The sequence below is a fragment of the Scardinius erythrophthalmus genome (assembly GCF_964197995.2).
Source record: "Scardinius erythrophthalmus genome assembly, chromosome: 1".
Classification (NCBI taxonomy): Eukaryota; Metazoa; Chordata; class Actinopteri; order Cypriniformes; family Leuciscidae; genus Scardinius; species Scardinius erythrophthalmus.
Genome location: NC_138221.1, coordinates 34,061,182 through 34,080,284, shown reverse-complemented (window position 1 = coordinate 34,080,284; position 19,103 = coordinate 34,061,182). Strand labels below are relative to the sequence as shown.

The 19,103-nt window shown below is 41.2% G+C and overlaps 2 protein-coding genes across 3 annotated transcripts in view; both read right to left on the bottom strand.

Moving 5' to 3' along the window:
* Positions 1–1,014: 1,014 nt before the first annotated feature.
* On the bottom strand, positions 1,015–3,625 carry pet100 (PET100 cytochrome c oxidase chaperone). The gene is made up of 4 exons (XM_081378835.1): positions 3,397–3,625; positions 3,072–3,158; positions 2,818–2,850; positions 1,015–1,430 (listed from the first exon to the last, which is right to left on the bottom strand). The coding sequence occupies exons 1-4, from the start codon at positions 3,421–3,423 to the stop codon at positions 1,341–1,343; spliced, it is 237 nt and encodes a 78-aa protein (XP_081234961.1). The 5' UTR covers positions 3,424–3,625; the 3' UTR covers positions 1,015–1,340.
* Positions 3,626–5,390: 1,765 nt separating this feature from the next.
* The window catches only part of brd4 (bromodomain containing 4), a 55,566-nt gene continuing 41,853 nt past the window's right edge, over positions 5,391–19,103 (bottom strand). For both annotated transcript variants that reach the window (XM_081370734.1, XM_081370733.1), the window contains 18 exons: positions 18,728–19,097; positions 18,112–18,249; positions 17,885–18,020; positions 17,101–17,474; positions 16,639–17,004; positions 16,421–16,549; positions 15,328–15,549; positions 14,936–15,156; positions 14,445–14,824; positions 13,500–13,610; positions 13,002–13,388; positions 11,308–12,015; positions 10,194–10,288; positions 9,939–10,095; positions 9,476–9,612; positions 9,168–9,373; positions 8,827–9,085; positions 5,391–7,796 (listed from right to left, as the gene is read on the bottom strand). In XM_081370734.1, coding sequence (XP_081226860.1) covers positions 7,728–7,796; positions 8,827–9,085; positions 9,168–9,373; positions 9,476–9,612; positions 9,939–10,095; positions 10,194–10,288; positions 11,308–12,015; positions 13,002–13,388; positions 13,500–13,610; positions 14,445–14,824; positions 14,936–15,156; positions 15,328–15,549; positions 16,421–16,549; positions 16,639–17,004; positions 17,101–17,474; positions 17,885–18,020; positions 18,112–18,249; positions 18,728–18,967 — 4,335 coding nt within the window. In that variant the 5' untranslated portion in view covers positions 18,968–19,097 and the 3' untranslated portion in view covers positions 5,391–7,727. The remainder of the gene's footprint in view (positions 7,797–8,826; positions 9,086–9,167; positions 9,374–9,475; positions 9,613–9,938; positions 10,096–10,193; positions 10,289–11,307; positions 12,016–13,001; positions 13,389–13,499; positions 13,611–14,444; positions 14,825–14,935; positions 15,157–15,327; positions 15,550–16,420; positions 16,550–16,638; positions 17,005–17,100; positions 17,475–17,884; positions 18,021–18,111; positions 18,250–18,727; positions 19,098–19,103) is intronic.

Here is a 19,103-nt window from a genome sequence, read left to right as displayed (position 1 = left end):
AAACAATGCGCTTGATGTACTTTCTCAGAGAGAGAGACATTTCTCCTTGGGGAAAGAACATCGAGACCTCGTTTATCAGAACTAATTGAATGAACAGCAACTGACCTTTAGATATTTGTTGTCTAATTTGTTGTCAATGTAATTATATTCCTCCAGGAGGCAGCGTTGCACCGTGTTTCCAGATCCTACATGAAACAGAAGCCTAGCGGTAAAAATCTAAATAGATAATGCTCTATTTTAATGTTTCAATACTAGTAAAGCAACAAGACAAAGAGTACACTATCCCCGGTTTCACAGACAAGGCTTGAGCTAGTCCCAGACCAAAATTAAACGTTTGAGCTGTTCTAACTGAAAGCAACTTGCATTGGCATGTCTTCAAATATGTCTGTGTCATTGTTTTGTCTCAAGGTGAACACCAGTAGCCTAATGTTTTATTCTAAGGCACGTTTATAAAAGCTACTTAAATGTCCTAACTGAACTAAACCTTGGCTTAATCTAAGCCCTGTCTGTGAAACCGGGCCTATATGTATTATGATTTTAGTGTGAACCAAACTCGCTTGCTAACAGTTTCTGTGTAATAGGCCTATCTAGTTTTACAACTTCATTGGCATGACAATGCATTAACGCCAAAAACACTAAAATGACTTTAGAAATTATGCTTTAAACAGTTTTACATCTTAAATACTTGTTTTAACATAAGAATGGATCTAAATCATTTGATACATATAGTAGTTTCGTATCTATTCGCTCCCATTGTAAGAATCTCAAAAACATACATTTTTGCTTTTTTTAACATACAAGGAAAACACGAGTCTGAATAATTTTTTTTCTGGTAATCAGCATTATGCCACAAATGCTGTCGACTGAGATGAACTTGCATTGAACCTAAATTATTCCATTAAGCAAACATCTGTTATGTAGTTTAAATAATACTCTTTTACAACATGAAAATATATTATGACCAAACGTATAATAGAATTAAAAATGAATAAAGAATTATGACAGCAGACAAGATTAAAAAAGAAATTATTTTTTTTATTTTCAAATTGGAAAAACAAATCAACAGCAAAAACAAAAAGCAGTGTTCTTATTTATTCACTAAGAAAGTAGTTACACACACACTGAAGTCCAACCACTCAATTGTAACTGTTTAAAGACATATATTTACAAAAAATATATACATTTTCCCACCCGTTTATTAATTTATGTCCAGAAACAAAGATTTAACTATGTGGTCTGACACTTTGAGAGAAGCATTACAGTGTTTTTTCCATGTCACACATGAAGGCTTGATCTCAAGGTTGTGATATGACACAGTAGCATGTGATGTTGTTTTATAGTCATTCCTCAGACTCCATGGCCATCTGTTTCAGCATCTTCTGCTCTTTCCGGTTTCTCATGCGCTGTTTGAAATCCTCCAGTTCTTGCCTCTGTTCCAGAATGAGAAACGGCACAAGTAAAAGAGAGCATGTGGCATCGCATCTCGCTTCTCATATATATTATATTCACTTCCCGGCCATGTTTGGATTTAAATAGGCAAATGCTTAAAGGGTTAGTTCACCCAAAAATTAAAATTCTGTCAGTAATTACTCACCCTCATGTTGTTCCAACCGCGTAAGACCTTCGTTCATCTTCGGAACACAAATTAAGATATTTTTGATGAAATCTGAGCCATGTTTCACTCCTCCATAGGCTTCCAGTGTGACCGAAACTTGCTGGCCCAGAAAAGTTATTAAAGAGATCGTTAATATAGTCCAAGTGACTCCAGTGGCTCAATCTTAAGTATATCAAGCGACGAGATTACTTTTTGTGCGCAAAAACAAACAAAAATAACGACTTTATTCCACTATTCATTTCCTTCTCTCCGGATGTCTAGTTGGTTCGCGTAGTGTTTTTGCGTAGCGCGTCTGTGTTACACGTCACCACGTAGGCTCACTATTGGCCGACGCCGGTCATGTGTGTGTTGCGTGATGACGTGCAACACAGACGCGCAGCGCAAAAACACTACGAGGCCCAGAGAGAAGGAAATGAAAAGTGGAATAAAGTCGTTATTTTTGTTTGTTTTTGCGCACAAAAAGTATTCTCGTCGCATGATAAACTTAATGTAGTGCCACTGTAGTTACTTGGACTATTTTAACGATGTTTTAATAACTATTCTGGGCCGGTGAGTTTCGGTCACACTGGAAGCCTATGGAGGAGTCAAAATTCTGTCAGATTTCATCAAAAATATCTTAATTTGTGTTCCGAAGATGAACGAAAGACTTACATGGTTGGAACAACATGAGGGTGAGTAATTACTGACAGAATTTTCATTTTTGGGTGAACTAACCCTTTAAGAGTATATAATTGGAATGGTTGGGAGGAGCTTGAAGAATCATTTTCACCCATGAATCGGCACCTCTGAGTTCAGACCTTAAATTCACTGAAAGTCTTTGGGATGTGCTGGAGGAGACTTTACAGAGTGCTGGACTCTTGCATTGACAATACAAGATCTTCACCAAAAATGTATGCACCTCTTGATATAAATAAATGTTGTGATGTGTCTTCCTACATGGTTGAAACGAAAAGCTACACACGTCATCAATTAGGGTTAGACGAACTGATGCCAAACATATAACATGATAGAAACATAATAATCACTGCAATAATGATTCAGTCATAGACTCTCAAGCATTTTCCTATTTAAATCCAAACAGCAACTTTTTTTTTTTGGCCAGGCAGTGTGCATATGTGTGTGTGTGTGTATAAAATATATATAATATCTATTATCTACCCAAATATCTGTTATGTGCATCAAATTAAAGAGGAAATACTTACATGCATTTTCTCATCAGGTGGGAAAATCTCCCTCTGAAAAATGTGATGATATATTGTGATCATACAACAGCAACTGCATATAGGAAATGCTAAATAACACACACAAGAGAAACTCCCTAGTGAAACCAGAATATAATTTTAAAACAAAGAGAGATCCCCAATGTAAGTATCGTCATAACTTTAAACAAATGCTGATATTGTATTATACGATATTTACGTATTAAACGAATAATACTATTAGGGCAATTATAAACCTTTCGCTTCACGATGTATTCCTCGAAATACTCGGCTTGGTTTGATATCCAAAACATCGCCACTGGAAACGACAGATACACCATCATCTGTGTAAATAAATAAATAAACACAGCATATTATTATATACATTCACTTTTTTATCGGTTATTCACATAGACAGGCAGTGAGGAGCAATACAGTGTTTAGCAAAGTGGGACGCTTAAAGCGTCTGCACGTTTTTTTTATTATTTTATTATGTATCTCCCCAAAGTTGGTTTAGTTTGTGTCTCTATGTTTATATAGACAGACCGGGGTGCTAACAAGTCTAAACGTAATCAAACTCACCCTAAAAACCTCTATTTTAACCCCCATGTCCTACAGCTTGACAGTCACGCATGCAGGCACTTCCTGTTTTTAAAATGCCAAAATAAAAGTCCGCTCTAAACACGCGCAGTCACAGCTAGCTAGTTTCATTCTTACGTAAGCCAGCTTGAGGCTTATGAAACAGCGTGCAATCGTTGACCGGAAGCTGGTACATCAACATGATGATGTAAGCATGCAGTAACTTTACATCAGATACACGATATCAAACTGTAAGACCAATATTCGCCTCTGTTCAACCACATCTTAAGACATTTGAAGACAATTAAATGGTTAGTTCGTCTAAAAATTATGTCATCATTTACTCACCCTCATGTTATTTCAAAGCTGTATGCCTTTCTAATGTGGGCATAGCCTAAGTTGATAATTTTAGGGAGAATGACACGTTTTTCAGACATCATCCACTTTAATTTTATATAATTATTATTATTATTATTATTTTTGCAAAGCAAGTGTATTCTCATGTTGTAAAGAAAGTGAGTAAATGACAGAATTAAATTTTTTTTTTTGGGTGAATCACAGAAACTGCCAAGAAATGTCCGGGTCATATTTCACCCCAAATCAAAGGGTGAAAAGTACATTAAATCTGCTGTATTGAAATCTTAGGGACAGTTCACTCAAAAATGAAAATGTTGTCATTTCCATGCTGTTCCAAACCTGTACCAGTTTCTTTCTTCTGTTGACCACAAAAGAAGATATTTTGAAGAATGTTGGTAACCAGACAGTTGAGAGATTGTATAATTGGAGTTACATTTTGCATTTCAAAACGTTCAAAAAAACTGTTCACTTACAGAAATTCTTTCCAGTAATCTTATAGAAAACATTATATTTTAATAATTCAGTGCTTGCCAAACACAATTTACTTCCTTTTTTCTTTTTTACTTTAAATGAAAAAACAAAACAAAACAAACCCCAGATTTCTTCATAGAATTGTTTATGTCACATATTGTCAACATTGTTAGCCTGGAAACAGAGTTTGACTGTAACAGAATTGACCATTTTAATCTTTAGTTAAAAACTCCACTTGCTAGCATAAATGACAAGAGCTCATGGCACTAATGAAATCATGATTAAAATACTTTAACAACCCACTGTGTGATCAGTGATAAATTCTGTTTTCCTTTTGATATTGTGGTAACAGTTTTGACAGTTGGTGTAAGAACTTTTTAGATTAAAATACTTTAAATACGTACCTTTCACTGCTTCAGATCTTATTAGTGAGGTCAAGTGACGTAATTACCTGTATCTCACATAGCTGTGGGAGAGAATTACACCAATTTAAAGGCTAAGTATAGTACAGTAACAAAATTGACAAGATTTATGGACATTTTTTTTCTAAGTTAAATGTTATTTTAAACAATTTAACGTTGTAGAATTGGGAAAATGACTATTTAGGGCTTTTATAGATAGAATAAAAGAAATATTACCCCCACAAAAAGTTCATATTAAAGTTAAATATAATATTTTGATTACACAATGATAAATGATGGAAAAAATACACTCGACTAATTAGACTAACAAGAAATCATGATTTTCACCTATATAAGACAGAAAATATGTTACGGCCTGTAACATCGTGATCCATGATCTCAAATTATTATTATAAAAAAAAAATAATAATAACCATTTGAAAACAGTAAAGAAATGATGACTTTGAACACCAAAGGAACTATCCCTTTAATGTCCCTTATTTGATTTTAGGGGTGAAATATGACCCTGCATTTTCTTGTGTGCTTTAATAAGATGCTGAGCAGGACAACAAATGTTGCATCTGAAGACACAGGTTTCTTTGCACCATTTTCATTCAAACAAAGTCAACTTCTCAACTCGAGCTGAAGAGTGAAAACTGATAGGCAGCAACACAATGGAAAACATAGCATATGCATAATGTGTAGAACTGAACTGTGATGAATTATAAAAAAAAGGAGACAGACTCATTTTTGTTTAATTTTAATTTTCTATAAAAGAGATGAGTTTATTTCATGATCATAACAGATTGAACCATTGACCTCGATAGCCCACGCACATACCAAACAGTAATCGAGGAAAATGTTAAACAAACCAAAAAAAAAAAAAAAAAAAAAAAAGAGAACAAAAAAAAAAAAGAAAATAACAAAATACCTGAATAAAGCAAACTCTCTGCTGAGCTGCAGGTCAGCACATTCTCCGGAGAATCCGAAACTATGGCACATAATGTCCAACTGTTACCATGGAAAAGAAAATACATTTAAAGGCTTGAAGGAATGAAGTGTTGCTCTTCTTTTAACTTGTACAGACCAAATTAACCAAAGAAAAAGAAAAAAATAGATATTTATATAAGTGGACTTCATGAGGAAGAAAAAAAAAACAAGTTTGCAAAGCAATATAGTTTAAATGAAGTGTTGCGATTTAAACCTCAGGGTAAGAACACCCTCCCCAGCCACATCACGTACACATCCAAACATCCAGACACACACACACTCACACGATGACGATGGGACATGTCCTCTTAGCAGTTTCGAGAAAATGAAAACTAGTTGTTCGGTGTATACTTAAGAAGTCCAGCTAAAACTAGATTTAAACCTGAATATTGTAAATGGGTAAAATATAAAATGTTTACGTTCCTTTTTTGTCTTTTAAACACAAGCTCTCGCACCTAAATCCCCAATTTTCCCCTCCCCGGTCCAACCGCGCCCCCTCCCTCGCCCCTCCCAGAACGTAATATATGCCAACTAGAATCGCAATACAATACAGGCACTGGAGAAAACACTATAAGAGAAAACTCAGAGGACCTGCCAAGGTCTCGAATTGTGCCCCCCCCGCCCCCCTCGCCGAGTCAAATAACAGAATTAGAACACATATCCACTATAATCGAACAAGAACAATGATAAATCAGAACGGTTTGCTTTTTTTTTTAACTTTTTTTTTCTTTCAAACTTTTCGCAATTATATCTAGCACAGCATACGGAGTTCTCTCTGTGCCGCTGTAATAAAATGATCTGTGAACAGAAAAAGAGGAGTCATGCAGTAACCAGCTGAGAGCTCCGTCGCGTTGGCCTGGTGTCCGCGTGGCGCTTCCACCAGTTGCACAGAGTCGCATGTTTTTCCTTCTGTATGTATAATACACTTAAAATAGTATTCTTTAAATTATACTCCAAACTAAACGATACTCAGAAACCGCCCCGCATGGGTCAACGCCCCGTCCGGCCCGTGGCGAGACTCCCCACCAGGCTAACATGAAAACCATGAGCAATGAAAGTATATCTTCCATGATTCTGTCCTCAATTAACACTTTTCAGAATAATGCATATATTAGGGTTTATTTTCTACAAGGCTACCTAAAACTTTTAATGACGAGTGGGGAGAACAAGAAAATATATTTATATATTTAGAAAGACATGTTAAGTGAAGCGTTTCGGGTCTCGGCTATCAGCATAAAAGGATATGGGTGTTTGGCATAGACATCAGAGGGTAAAGGTGTTGGTAAGAGAGTTAAAAAATATTTAAAAAAAGAAAAACAACAACGAAAAAAAAAAAAGAAGAAGAAAAAAAAAAGGAGAAGATAAACAAAAATACAACCAACCAATCAACCAAAAACAGTAATTAAGAAAATACCTTTTTACAGTAGATCCTACATAATGAAAAATCTGCACATGATAACAGTGTGAAACACACCATGTTTAGTCATTTGTCACAGCCCCTGGTGAATATTGTTTGTGTTGTCAGAGGTGTAAGGCGAGCTGTACTTCCTCTCCCGAGGAAGATCATCTAAGTGCCCCAGATCCCATCCTGCCATTTGCCTGCGTGTTTTCGCGAAAAAGGGGAGGAGGGGGGAGGATATAGCGAAAACGAAACGATGGGAAGGAAACCAAATCAAACGGGAAACAAAGACGTTTTCTATTCCCCCACAGACGTCTGGCAGTCGATGGATGCCGTGACTAGAGAATCAGTACATGTTATTGTTGTCGTTCAAATATTCCTCCGGCGATCGCATTGTCCATTGCTCCCATATTCTGAATTAAAGAGTCACACAACAAGTCCTCTCTTTCCCGCCATGGTCACAATGGCAAATCCAGGAGGAATGCCGGAGAGGCGGAGCCGTCCCAGTGTGAGGGTCCCTCTTTCTGCTAAGGCAAAAGGAGAGCTACAGCCTCCCTCCCTCTCTCTCTCTGGGCCTCAGCTTATCCATCGCTAGTTCAGCCTCTTCAGTGTTTCTTGTGGTCAGATGGGGTCTTTTTCCCTTACTGCTTTTTTGAGTTCATTCTAGAGGAATCCATGAGCTTCTGTTTTCGCAGTTTATCTCTTCCTCTCGCACTTCAGAACAAGTTCTCCTCAAAGATAGCCATCAAATCGCTTTGGAAATTCATGTCAATAGTAGCTGCCATCTGTAGACGTGGAGAAAAAAACATAAATAAATTAAACACTGGCACATGTAGCAAATTTATTCAATAATAACATTTTGAATCTCAAATTATATCCACATTTTTATGGAAAAGTGATTCAAGAGTTACTGTAAAGACACACGTTTGTTGCTCGAGTTCAACTGCCCAGTGCTATACTGAGTGACAGTACCACTCAAATGTTTGGGGTTAGTAATGATGCTGAAAATTCAGCTTTGACATTTTGAAATATATTCAAATAGAAAACAATTCTTTAAAATCACTATAATGTGTCACAATATTACTGGTTTGGGACTTCTTTTAAAACATCTTACAGATCCTAAAGTTTTGAATGGTAGTGGCTGCAGCTGTCGATTATTTTAGTAATCGAGTATTCTACCAATTATTCCATCGATTAATCGTATATAAAAAAATTGTGGTATTAAAAATAGATCCAAGTCAACAAAAGTCTTTAAAATGACTTAAAATACAAATTTATAATAACAAGCAATAATAATTGGCTCAAATAAAGTATCAAAGCAAGCAATCATATGGGTTTTATCAAACAACACTGTTAAAATACACCATGTAAACTAATAAAAACAACTAATGTACATTACGTATTATAATGCCTGCGGAGGCGCCAACGGCCTGGTGATAGTTGCTGTTACACTACGGCATGATCAAATCCTTGTTTAATACTGGGCAAACAACATTTAATTCAAATGTTCACTTAATCTTTAATACTTTTAACACGTAATCTGCACGCATGTAAATAATGAAAGTGTTGTGCTTCTCTGAATCGCAGCCTTTGTGATTTCACAACAGCACATTTTAAATAGTTTTAATATATCGTGTAGCCTTAGAAAACGGTGTAATAATGCAGTTCACGGATTCTCATCTGTGGAACAGGCCATTTCCGGTATTTTGCCGGTTACTCGACACGGGAAAATTGCAATCGATGATTTTTTTTTAAAATCGAGTCCTCGACTTTAATCGAGGAATCAGGACAGCCCTAGCTGCAGCTGTAACTCACCGCCTCTCTCCTCCTCCTCTCCTGCTCCCGGCGACGTGCGAGCTCTCTGTCAAGTGCACTCTGGGAGGCGGCGGGCGAGTGGGGCGGGGCTTGGGAAGGTTGCGGGGCCGAGGGCGGCTGGGCCGGGTTCTGGGCTTGGGGCTGAGTTTGAGTTTGGTGCTGCTGCGGTGGTGCCTGAACCTGCTGCTGCTCCGGCCGCCTGCGGGGCTCCTCCTGGGGCCTTCGAGACGTCTCAATGGAGTCCTCCTCATCACGTCCCCTTCAGAGAGCAAGACCAAGAAAATGTCTTGAAACTGCTAAAGGTGACCTTTGATTAAAACAGAAAAGTTCAGCTCTCTTACCGAAGTTTCTCTTGTTCTCTGCGCTGACGGTCTTTCTCGGCTTGCTCAGCCTGGGCTTTCAGGGCCTTCTCTCGCTCTTCCTTCTCTCGGGCCGCACGTCGAAACTGTTCGAAGCTGTCGCTGGAGGACCTCAGAGCAGACGAGGGAGTGGAGGTGGATTTCTGTGCCAGGCTCGCCCAGGAACCCATGTTCTTTAGTTTCACATCCTGGGCACAAAACGATACGAGGCGTGTAAACAACATAACATTCTAGAAATGTTAACGGTTGTATTCATGGAAAAGTAAAACAAAGTTGTCCCTTCCACCCACCTGTACCTTTTTAGGTGCCACAGGTGTTTTGGGCTCCTGTTTGAATTTCTCTTTGTCCTGCATGGAAGGAGGTGGACCGCTTTGCTCAGAGGAGCGGATGACAGGACGGGAACTTTCATGTGATTTCATATCTGCTCCTAAAACGAGTTGATAAACAGTTAGTTATGCTCCTTTTATTTGATTGACAGAGCGGAACCAAGAGTAATATTTAGTATTCACGGTTTGTGGAACATGTGAGCAGTGCGTAGTTGCATGGGGTGCAGAGCGGTTTTTTTTTGGCACAACTCCTTTACATAATCTGTTCTAGACCAGCTTTCTGTTTGTGAAATGCTTCTAAACTATTTTATTAAATGTAAAAAAAAAAAACTACATAATAATTGTTTATAAAATAAAAGCAATATAACATGCAAGATTGATGCAATTTTGAATATCAGCACATACAATTGCATGCTTTGAAACTCACTCTGTTGGCTGTGACCTTGCATTGTAGGTTTGCTCTCAGGGTGTTTGTGAGGCTCTGGTCTCAAGGCTGGACTGAAGGGCTCACCACGCATCACAGGTGACGGGGGCAGCTTCTCTTCTTTAATGCCAGCCAAAGCTGAAGGACCTCGCTGCGGTTCCTGTAGCAAACCAAAGCTTCAGTTACACCAAACCGAACACACATCTAGAAAACCACAAACTATTCATCATGCAAAAAGAACATGGAAATGGTACTGACCTTTTTGGCCTGAGGAGGGGACTGGTGGACTAAAGCATACTGAGGGATTTGAGGGGAATGCATCATGAGCGGAGAGGGGTTATCTCGCATGTGTGCTGTTAAAATATAGACACAATTAAAACACTTGCAATGGTGTCCAATACATATAACAAACGACCTGTCTGGACTTTGGAGATGTGTCAGGGAAGCTTTTATATATAGTGTTTATACTATGCAGCTTTTTTAAATTAGTATGTTTGGGCAAATTCAACTTTAAAAAACAAACAAACAAAAAACACCACAAACTGATAATCATCAGTTTAATAGACAATAATAAACAAATACGGTATTGTTCCGAATATAAGACGACCCTAATTATAAGACGACCCCCCCTCCCTCTTTTCAAGATGCACCTTTTGGAAGAAGAAAATACATTTTCAAAAAAAAAAAAAAAAATCATACTGCATATTTTAATTTTTGTATTGCAAGTATGCCAAATACTGGTAAAAAGTACCAACGATCACATTTAAAAAATAACACTTTGGCATACCATAACCTGTAAATAACCTGTATAAAATAACCTGTAGCCCATCTGAATTATATAACAATTAGGCTATCCATCTCATAGTGAAAACCATGTAGCCTACCAAAATTTCATTAACAGTAGAAGTGAAATCGTATTGTAGGTTTGAAATCTGGGTCCCGTCTTACGTTTTAAAATCATGTACAGGGTAAGTTTTGTCCCGTCAGCGAGGCACGTAAACATGACAGTCACGCGGATCTTAGACGGTAAGCTTTTCTTTGACGGCTTGTATTTTTAAGGCTGTCTTTTTGCGCTCGCGATCTTCTAACATTACACTCTGACATCGTATTTCTTGGCACACTCGTTTTACACGTATTTGCCGCCACCTATTGTTGCGGGTGTATTATTGACATGTAAAAGTCTAGAACTCTAGACCCTGAATATAAGAAGAACCCGGTTTTTCAAATGTATTTCTAAGAAAAGAAAAAAGGTCTTATATTCTGAACAATATGGTAAATAGTTGCTGGAAGAGTTGCACCATTAAAAAAATTTGCGAAAATTATAACAATTTTTTTTATTTAACAGCTATTGTTTGTAATGCTGCTGTTTTACCTGAGTTATAGGGGTCGGACTTGTGTTGACGTGGAGAGTGATGCTGCTGTGGCTGTTGCTGGATGATCTGCTGTGCTTTCGAGGAGGGCATGGAGACCTTGTGTTGACTAGACTGCGTTTGCGTGGTCTGCACTGGGCCTTGAGAGAAGCTCAGCTGCTGCGAGTGCTGCATGTGTCTGGCCTGGTGCTGCGAGAGCTGCGGGGAGGGCTGGGCTTGAGTCTGAACGGGGAGCTGTGGCGGGGGTCCCAGCTGAGATTGAACCTGCACCGACTGCAGCAGAGACGGCTGGCCCGGCTGCTGCGACCTGCTCTGCAGAGACTGCATTAGTGACGTCGGCGGCTGCGGCTGCTGCTGCTGCAGGCGGTTCGGCTGCAGGTGCTGCAGGTACATGGGTAAGGGCATGGAGGGGACGGGCTCCTCGTCGTCCTCTAGCAGCATCTGTGGGGGCTGGGAGGAGAGCAGGCCCTGGGGAGTGAGTGTGGGAGGGGAGAGCGGCCGCTGGCGCAGTTGCTGTGGAGGGTGCAGGAGGTGAGGAGGGAGGTGGTGCTGGGGCGGAGGGGGTTGCTGGGGCTGGAGCTGCTGGGGCAGGGTCTGCTGCGGTTGCTGCTGCTGCTGCTGGGGCGTGCTTTGTTGAGGAGGTTTAGGAGGTAGTGGGGCTGCCCTATTACTGGGTCGTGAAGGCTGCTGGGGCATTGCGTTGTGCAGGGCTGTAAACCAATGAATATAGAAAAAGGAAGGGGTCAATATAGATCACCGGCAATTTTTTTTATAATACTTACAAATAAAACAAAATGCTGTATTAAAAGAAGAATGTAGCTAATCAGAACGTTTAACATGCAGCCTGCAGAGCACCATTTTGAACCAATGAGATGTGGGCAGTTTGACAACGTGACATGGTAGCCTGGCAATAGGTGTCTAACCAATAGTACAACTGCTTGAAATGATTTCCATAGAACAGATGGACTTGAAAACAGATTTTCTAACGTTATTGTTTTTTTTAAAGATATATTGTTTCTGACAGAGGGAGTAGTAAAGGAGTAATGGTTTAAAAAGAGTATTAACTGTTGAAGAACGTTAGAGGACGGATCGAAGGTTTCAAGCATGTCGCTGCCCAACGGAGGTTATGCCGTACAAGTTAATCTACAAATGCTGTGAGAAGAGATTTGGGAATAATGATTCTTTCTGCTGTCAAGGTCAGTTATGCCGGGGAGAGTTTAGGAAGTCAGATAAGATGTTATTCACAAAGGTCAGGTGGGCATGCATATTATGGGATGTCGACGCCGGAAATCGTACTTATAAGATAAAAAGAAGTAGGAGGCCTTATGATAATCTGCTCTTTTGTTTATCAAACCATTTCTGAAAGTCTTTATTTGCTAAAAAAATAAATATGTATGATTTGACTGGTTTGCTTGGAGCTCACTTTGTAGCTCTCTAAGGTATGTTTTGGTTTAAGAAAGACTACCCTGAATTTCGATTTTCAGAAATAAATTTGGTTTGATAATTTTACTATTGAGTGGGCTTAACTTTAATCTTATAGTTGAATTTCCACCACACTTCTACACACAGATGCAACTTATCAGTTTTCTTTTCTCTCAACAATGCAATTTTGACCTGGTACATTTGGAAAAAAATACGCTACATCAAACCAGGTTAGGACAATAACTTGATGTAATAAACGGTAGTTTCCACTCACCTGGGGATGGGAGGATGGGGTGCTGGTTCAGGAACGGGTGCGTCTCAGGTGACACTTGGCCTCCTGGAGGGTGAGCGTTGAGGTGAGGCGGCGCAGGGGAGGACGAGTCATTGGCGTGGTGGGGAAGGTGCATGATGGGCTGGCCAAAGTGGGCCAGAGGGTCAAAGGGGTTTTCCAGGAGCTGCGAGGGCTCCAGAGCCGTGACGGGAGGAGGCATGTAAGCGGCGGGAGAGGGATGCTGTTGTGGTTTCAGCTGAGCGCTGGGCTGCAGCGCAGAGGTCAGGGGTTGATGGGGAACCTGCGGCTGATGCATGCCCAGAGACACCGCCTGGTGATGAGCCTTCTTTCCTTCACCCCTCCCTCTCTTCTTCGGCTTAGACGCCACCCCTGAGTTTGTGAAGAGGAGATTCTTTATGCAATGTAGCTTCTTGGATCATTTAATATGGAAAAAGCATTAGAAAATCAGTTGGTCAGACGTTATCAAGCTGCAGGGCTCACCTGTCTCTGAGTCTTCACTTTCTGAGGAGCTGGACTCACTGCTGCTGCCCGACTCGGATGATGAGCCTTTTGTCTTTGCAACACTCATTGCCTCCATGGTCTTCTCTGGAACTAAAGGATGTTAAACAATAAATAACAACCAATTCGAATTTGTAGACAGTTGTATTTAATGCTGTCCATGTTGCATCACCTGTGATGGACATTAATACCAAGTGTAAAAAGGATGTGTTGTGTGTGAAACACACTATGTTTGCATTCACTAATTTTCATAATTCAGATTGAAACCATGATTTCAGATTCTGAAAGTTCAGTTTGTATGAACCCTGATTTACATATTCGTTTACATGTGCATTATATGTATTCTGAACTCTTTTGACAAATATTTATTAACTATTCAGTCTCCTCCACTGACCAGCTCACAAGACGTGAGATGTAAATAAACGTGCATATTCGTAAGATTATATGTAAACACATAAAATCATGGCACTGCACAAGTTATTTTTTTAATCAGATTCGGATTCAAGCGTTTACATGCTTAATTTGTTCCTACTGATCAGATTATTACACCAGCCCTTCCAATCTGATCGAGATTTCATTCAGATCAAGCTCTCAAGAAGATAGTTTTGAGTAATTGCAAAACACAAGCTACGTTTACATGCACCCATATAATCGCATTAATTGTTCAATCGTTTTGAAAAGCCTTTACTCAAACACCTCAGTCGAGTTGTTTGAGTGTGAGCTCAAACTAAAGAGCAGGATTGGAAACCCCTGTTCTAGGGCCACTTACTCATGCAAAATGCAATTAGGCCAAACAAGAGTTTTTTCTAGGTAGGTACAGCCAATCATATGATCCAACTGTGTACTTGTGGTTGACATGAGAGGCCGATATTAATGGGTATTAACAGGGCCTCAGTGTTAAAGAAAGCGATGCTCTTGATCACTCACCGACAGGCTTCTTCTTCTTGCGAAGACAAGATGACACGTATCTCTCCAGCTCCCGCAGCGTAGAAGGCTTCAACGTCTCAAAGTCGATCTCAATCTCGTCTGGATTGGAGTTCTTGAGCGAGGGCTCACGGGACTGGATGATGTGGACCACACGGCCCAGCTTGTCTCCAGGGAGCTTGTTAATATCCAGACTCAGTTGTCTCTTCTCTTCATAGGACATGGGCTTACACTTCTCTCCAGCAGCCATGCCTGCCATTGCAGCTCCACCAGTCAGACCCAGATCCTCCTCAGTATCCAGGCCCACCACAGGCTGCAGGATTGGTGGGGCGGCGCCTGGGGGAGCCATGGAGCGACTGCCCTTACCACCTCCCTCCTTCTTGCTATAGAGCATAAGACGACAAGAACATCTCATTTTCCATGACTACACGGTTACAGGGTTGACCGCAAAATTCTAAGGAAATGGGTTTGCATAATCAAATGTCTCAGCCTACCTCAGCTTCTTGGACTTCTTAGGAAGAGGATCCTTGTTCTTAGGCTTTCCTTGAACCTTGAGGGCAGGAGGCGGCTCCAGGATCTCCTCCAGTGCAGGCATGACTGCTGCTTTTCTTTTGTGCTTGTCTTTCTTCTTCTCCTTCTTTTCCTTCTCTTTCTTCTTTGGTTTGCTGGCCGGAGGCTGGGACAAGGCAGCCAGCTGCTCATGAACCGCTTTCAGCTGAGCAACAAAGAAACAAGAAATTGGGAGATTACAGTCTCTTAGTAGAAAGCATCACATCTATGATACACATCTTTTTACACATCCACAACATCTATCGTGACCGATCTCTTGGCCAGGTCTTCAGGGACGTGCTGGCAAAAGCCAAGTCGTAAAGAAGATCTAACTCACCTGCTCCTGAAGCTCTGCTAACCTCTGGGCTCTCTCTTCTTCAGAGTCATCCGTGGAGGAGTCGGATTCCGATGAGGAATCACTGGAGGTGTCTGAGGACGAGGCAGGGCCCATGGGCGGCTGTGTCTTTACAGGAGCCGGGTGGAGCACTGGCGCAGGAGCGGGTGCCAGCATTTCCTCTGGCTCATCGGGCATTTTAGCAAAACGCATCTCAAACACATCCTACAGAAAGAGAGAACCTTTTGAATACTATTTTCATCCTTCTTTCAGAGTTCAGCAATGACATTCTAACAATTTTCCTATAAGTGGAACATTTCTAAACCGCTTTCACACTTCACTGTCAATTGGGAAATTAACCTACACCATTAAACAAAATCTATTACGACTGCTCCGATTAAAGTGAAATGTGAAAGTGTGTGAAAAGTGTTGATTGTGTCATTACATTTAGAATAAATTTGCTCACGTTGCATTTGTTTTTATGCATTATTTTGCAAAGTTGAGCATTACTCGCGCTAGACTAAAGTGCTGGACTGCTTCAGTGATGGGGAACGTTCTTGGCTTGCTTTCTGTATTTAGTTTATTTTGAGTTTGAATAACCATTTTGTCTTTCATGCTACAAAAATAACCAATGTGAAGTCTTGAATTTCAAATGCATGATAAGCAATAAACTAATTCATTAATAGTCCTTAGCTTGTTTTTTTTTTGTGTAGCCAGTATATGACGTGCCGTTTCAGCAAACACAAACATTTTATTTTCTTAAATTGACATAAATAATCATTATTAAAATACCAAGAGCAATAATTTGACAATGCTTTTTGTCCTAATATAGCCCTACCCTTTAATGAGCTCCTGTTTTTGTTTTATAATTTATAAATGAGGGCTATTTACATTACCTTTGAGCAGCATTAAACAGTGTGTAAATAAACATGCCATGTCAGATTCAGCTCCCGTGCCACCTTCGCAGTGTAATGATGACTTTGGCATGGTCTATTGCGAGTCACTTACATAAAGTACACAGTGACTAGCAGACTAGACGTCTGACTAAAAAAATTACGCGTCATGCAAGCCCAGTCTTTTGCAGGTGTCCACGTACCTGCAGTTTGCGTGCCATAGCCACCACTTCATGGTCTGGAGGGTTGTACTTGTAGCAGTTGGAGAACATTAACCGTACATCTGCTGCAAACTCCTGAGCATCTCTGTACTGTCTGGTTTCCAACTTGTCCTGCACAACCAAAGAGAAAACTGAACAAATAAGCATGGAGAGCAAACAAGGCTCATCCTTCGATTTAGATCCAGCAACTGCATTTTCACCTTAATAGTGCTGAGGTCCATGGGATGTTTAATGATGTCATGGTAATCGTGCAGCCCTAAAGCATCCACATCCACTGGCTTGTAGAAGGGCCAAGCGTATGCTGCATGCTTCTTAGCGTACATGTCCTTTACGATGCCCAAGCAGTAGCGTAACTGTTCTTGTTGCTTAGGGCTGTGGGTCCCAGTGGCAACTGTCCCATGGTGCTGGGAGTCTGGTGCCTCCTTTTTGGGTAGTTTGCTTGGTCGTGTACTATCCCGGCGTGGCAGAGTCTTCCCTGACTTTGACTCGGCGGGCGAAGACTCGCTCAGCTGGTCATTTGCCGTAGGTGTCGTGGTGTCTGCTTTCCTTTTCTGACTTTTTCTCTGCTGCAGATGAAAAAGTTTTATTTAAGCGAGTGAGGAGAGAAAGACGCAACTTAAAAACAAAGATTGACTATGGTTGAATGTTATGGGCCAACTTACTTTGGGAGGCATTGGGATGGGGCTTTGTAGAATAGGAGCAGTGCTCTGCTGCATGTGCACGGGCGGCAGGGCAGTTTGAGTGGGAGGAGGCACAGCCGTCAAGATGGGGGCCGGTGGGTTGCAGTCAGTGGGGCCCAAAGAAAAAGGTGGCCCTAATTGAGGCGCGAGGGTAGGGAGTGAAGGGAGTGAAGGTAGTGAAGGGAGCGAAGGGGGCACTCGAGAGGGCAAGGCTTGCATGGCAGTTTGGGGAGGTAAAGTAGGCGGACCCAGTGGTGGTCCTCTCGTTTGTGGCCCAGGGGCAAGACCGGAAAGGCCACGTGTTTGAGGGATTGTGGGCGAAGACTCAAGGACAGGCCCAATCTTCAGGTTTATGTCTAATAATGTAGAGAAAGAGAATACAAAAGAATTAAGGCCCGTTTACACAGATAACGATAACTATATTAGTGTACACACCAGCTGACAACAACATTGTTTATTCTAAGTGCACACTGCAGTTTTGTCATCTGATAATCTGAGATCTGTAGTTATCAAAATCTGATGCTACACCATTCAGAATAAAAGGGCACTGACAGCAGTTCATAGCAACAAAGCAACATCATTCAAATAAAGGCTGGAGATTTGAGGTGATGTACACCATCAGAGATACAAAGTTAATGCAAAGATGCAGAGACATTAAGACAGTGAAGCCCAGATGATCTTCTGGCCGATACAGCAGTCAAGTAGGACACGTAAAAGGGCAGCAGTGTGAGTGGCCATCAAGTAAGAGAGAGTATGAGATTTATACCTGGATCCCTCCTGCCCCGGCCACGACCCTTGCCGGATGAGGTCGACATCTCGATCTCCTGCTGGGGCATCTCTGAAATCTTGGTGAGGAACACCTTCTCCAGCGCTTCTGCCATTAAGACTATGTCATCCCCAGGCTGCAGGGGGCGACACATACCATTAACCACATGCCCAATCACACCACTTCAGTCCACTGTGAATGATGGCAGCAGAGATGTGAACCAGTACCTTATTGTAAATGTAGCAGTTAGTAAACATGGTGTTGAAGTCTTGAATACATTCTTGGGCATTGACGTAGAAACTGTTCTCTAGGCGTTTCTTGATTGTTCCCATGTCCATAGGATTTTTGATTATCTTGTAATAGTCCTAGGGAGAGGTGGTTACAAAAAGTCAGCATGACTCATCACAATTCATAACATAATGGCCTTATGATGTTATAATAACAGCAAGCAACATTTTTGACAGTGGTCCATTTGAATTCGAACTTTTAAAATGCGTGTAAATGTACTTAACGCATTTTCTGACAATTATTTCATGTCAAGAATTACAGGGTTAAGACTGTAGCCCGACAATCCTAAAACCCACAATAGCTTGATTATAACTACTTGATGTAAATTGATGCGTTTTATTTGTGAGAAGGTTATGTAGCAACATGCTGAGTGGAAATGCAGGGCAGTACACAGAATAAATCGCACATCATCAGACAGAGGACCTGTTCCAGCATGACAACTGGCACCATTTCAGTGGCAAAAGAATTGCAGTAAACATCAGTGCAACTACACTGTCTGACAGGACCTGCTCATCACACACATGACAGGACTGTAAATGGATGTATATCACTCACAGGCAGATTTAGCTTAATGGCGTCAACAGGAGAGTGGAAAGGCCAAGCGAACTGATGCTTCCAAAGAGACTTCAGCACCACCTTAAGCAGGTACTGCAGCTGGTTGGTCTGACGCTTGGGCCGAGTAGGGTTGGCGATTTCTGGGGGATTGGGGTTTAAGAGGGAAGGGGCCTGGGACGAGGGCTGCCCCTGACTGCTGCTGCTCCCCGACATCTGCACTGCGTCCAGGCCGTCTCCCATAATGATGGGGTGGAGCGGGGGCAGAGGGACAGGAGGGGGTGGGGCAGGACACCACTCGTTCAGTCTCGAGCCAGGCGCGGGCTCCACAGGGAGAGCACCGCTAATTCCATTGCACTCCTCGCTGGACTCTCTGTGA

Coding starts and splice junctions, on each gene's coding strand:
- pet100 (XM_081378835.1), bottom strand. CDS start 3,423: ATGGGGGTTAAAATAGAGGTTTTTAGG. Junction 3,159..3,396: donor TTAAAATAGAGGTTTTTAGG/GTGAGTTTGATT, acceptor TTATTTACACAG/ATGATGGTGTATCTGTCGTT. Junction 2,851..3,071: donor AATACATCGTGAAGCGAAAG/GTTTATAATTGC, acceptor CACATTTTTCAG/AGGGAGATTTTCCCACCTGA.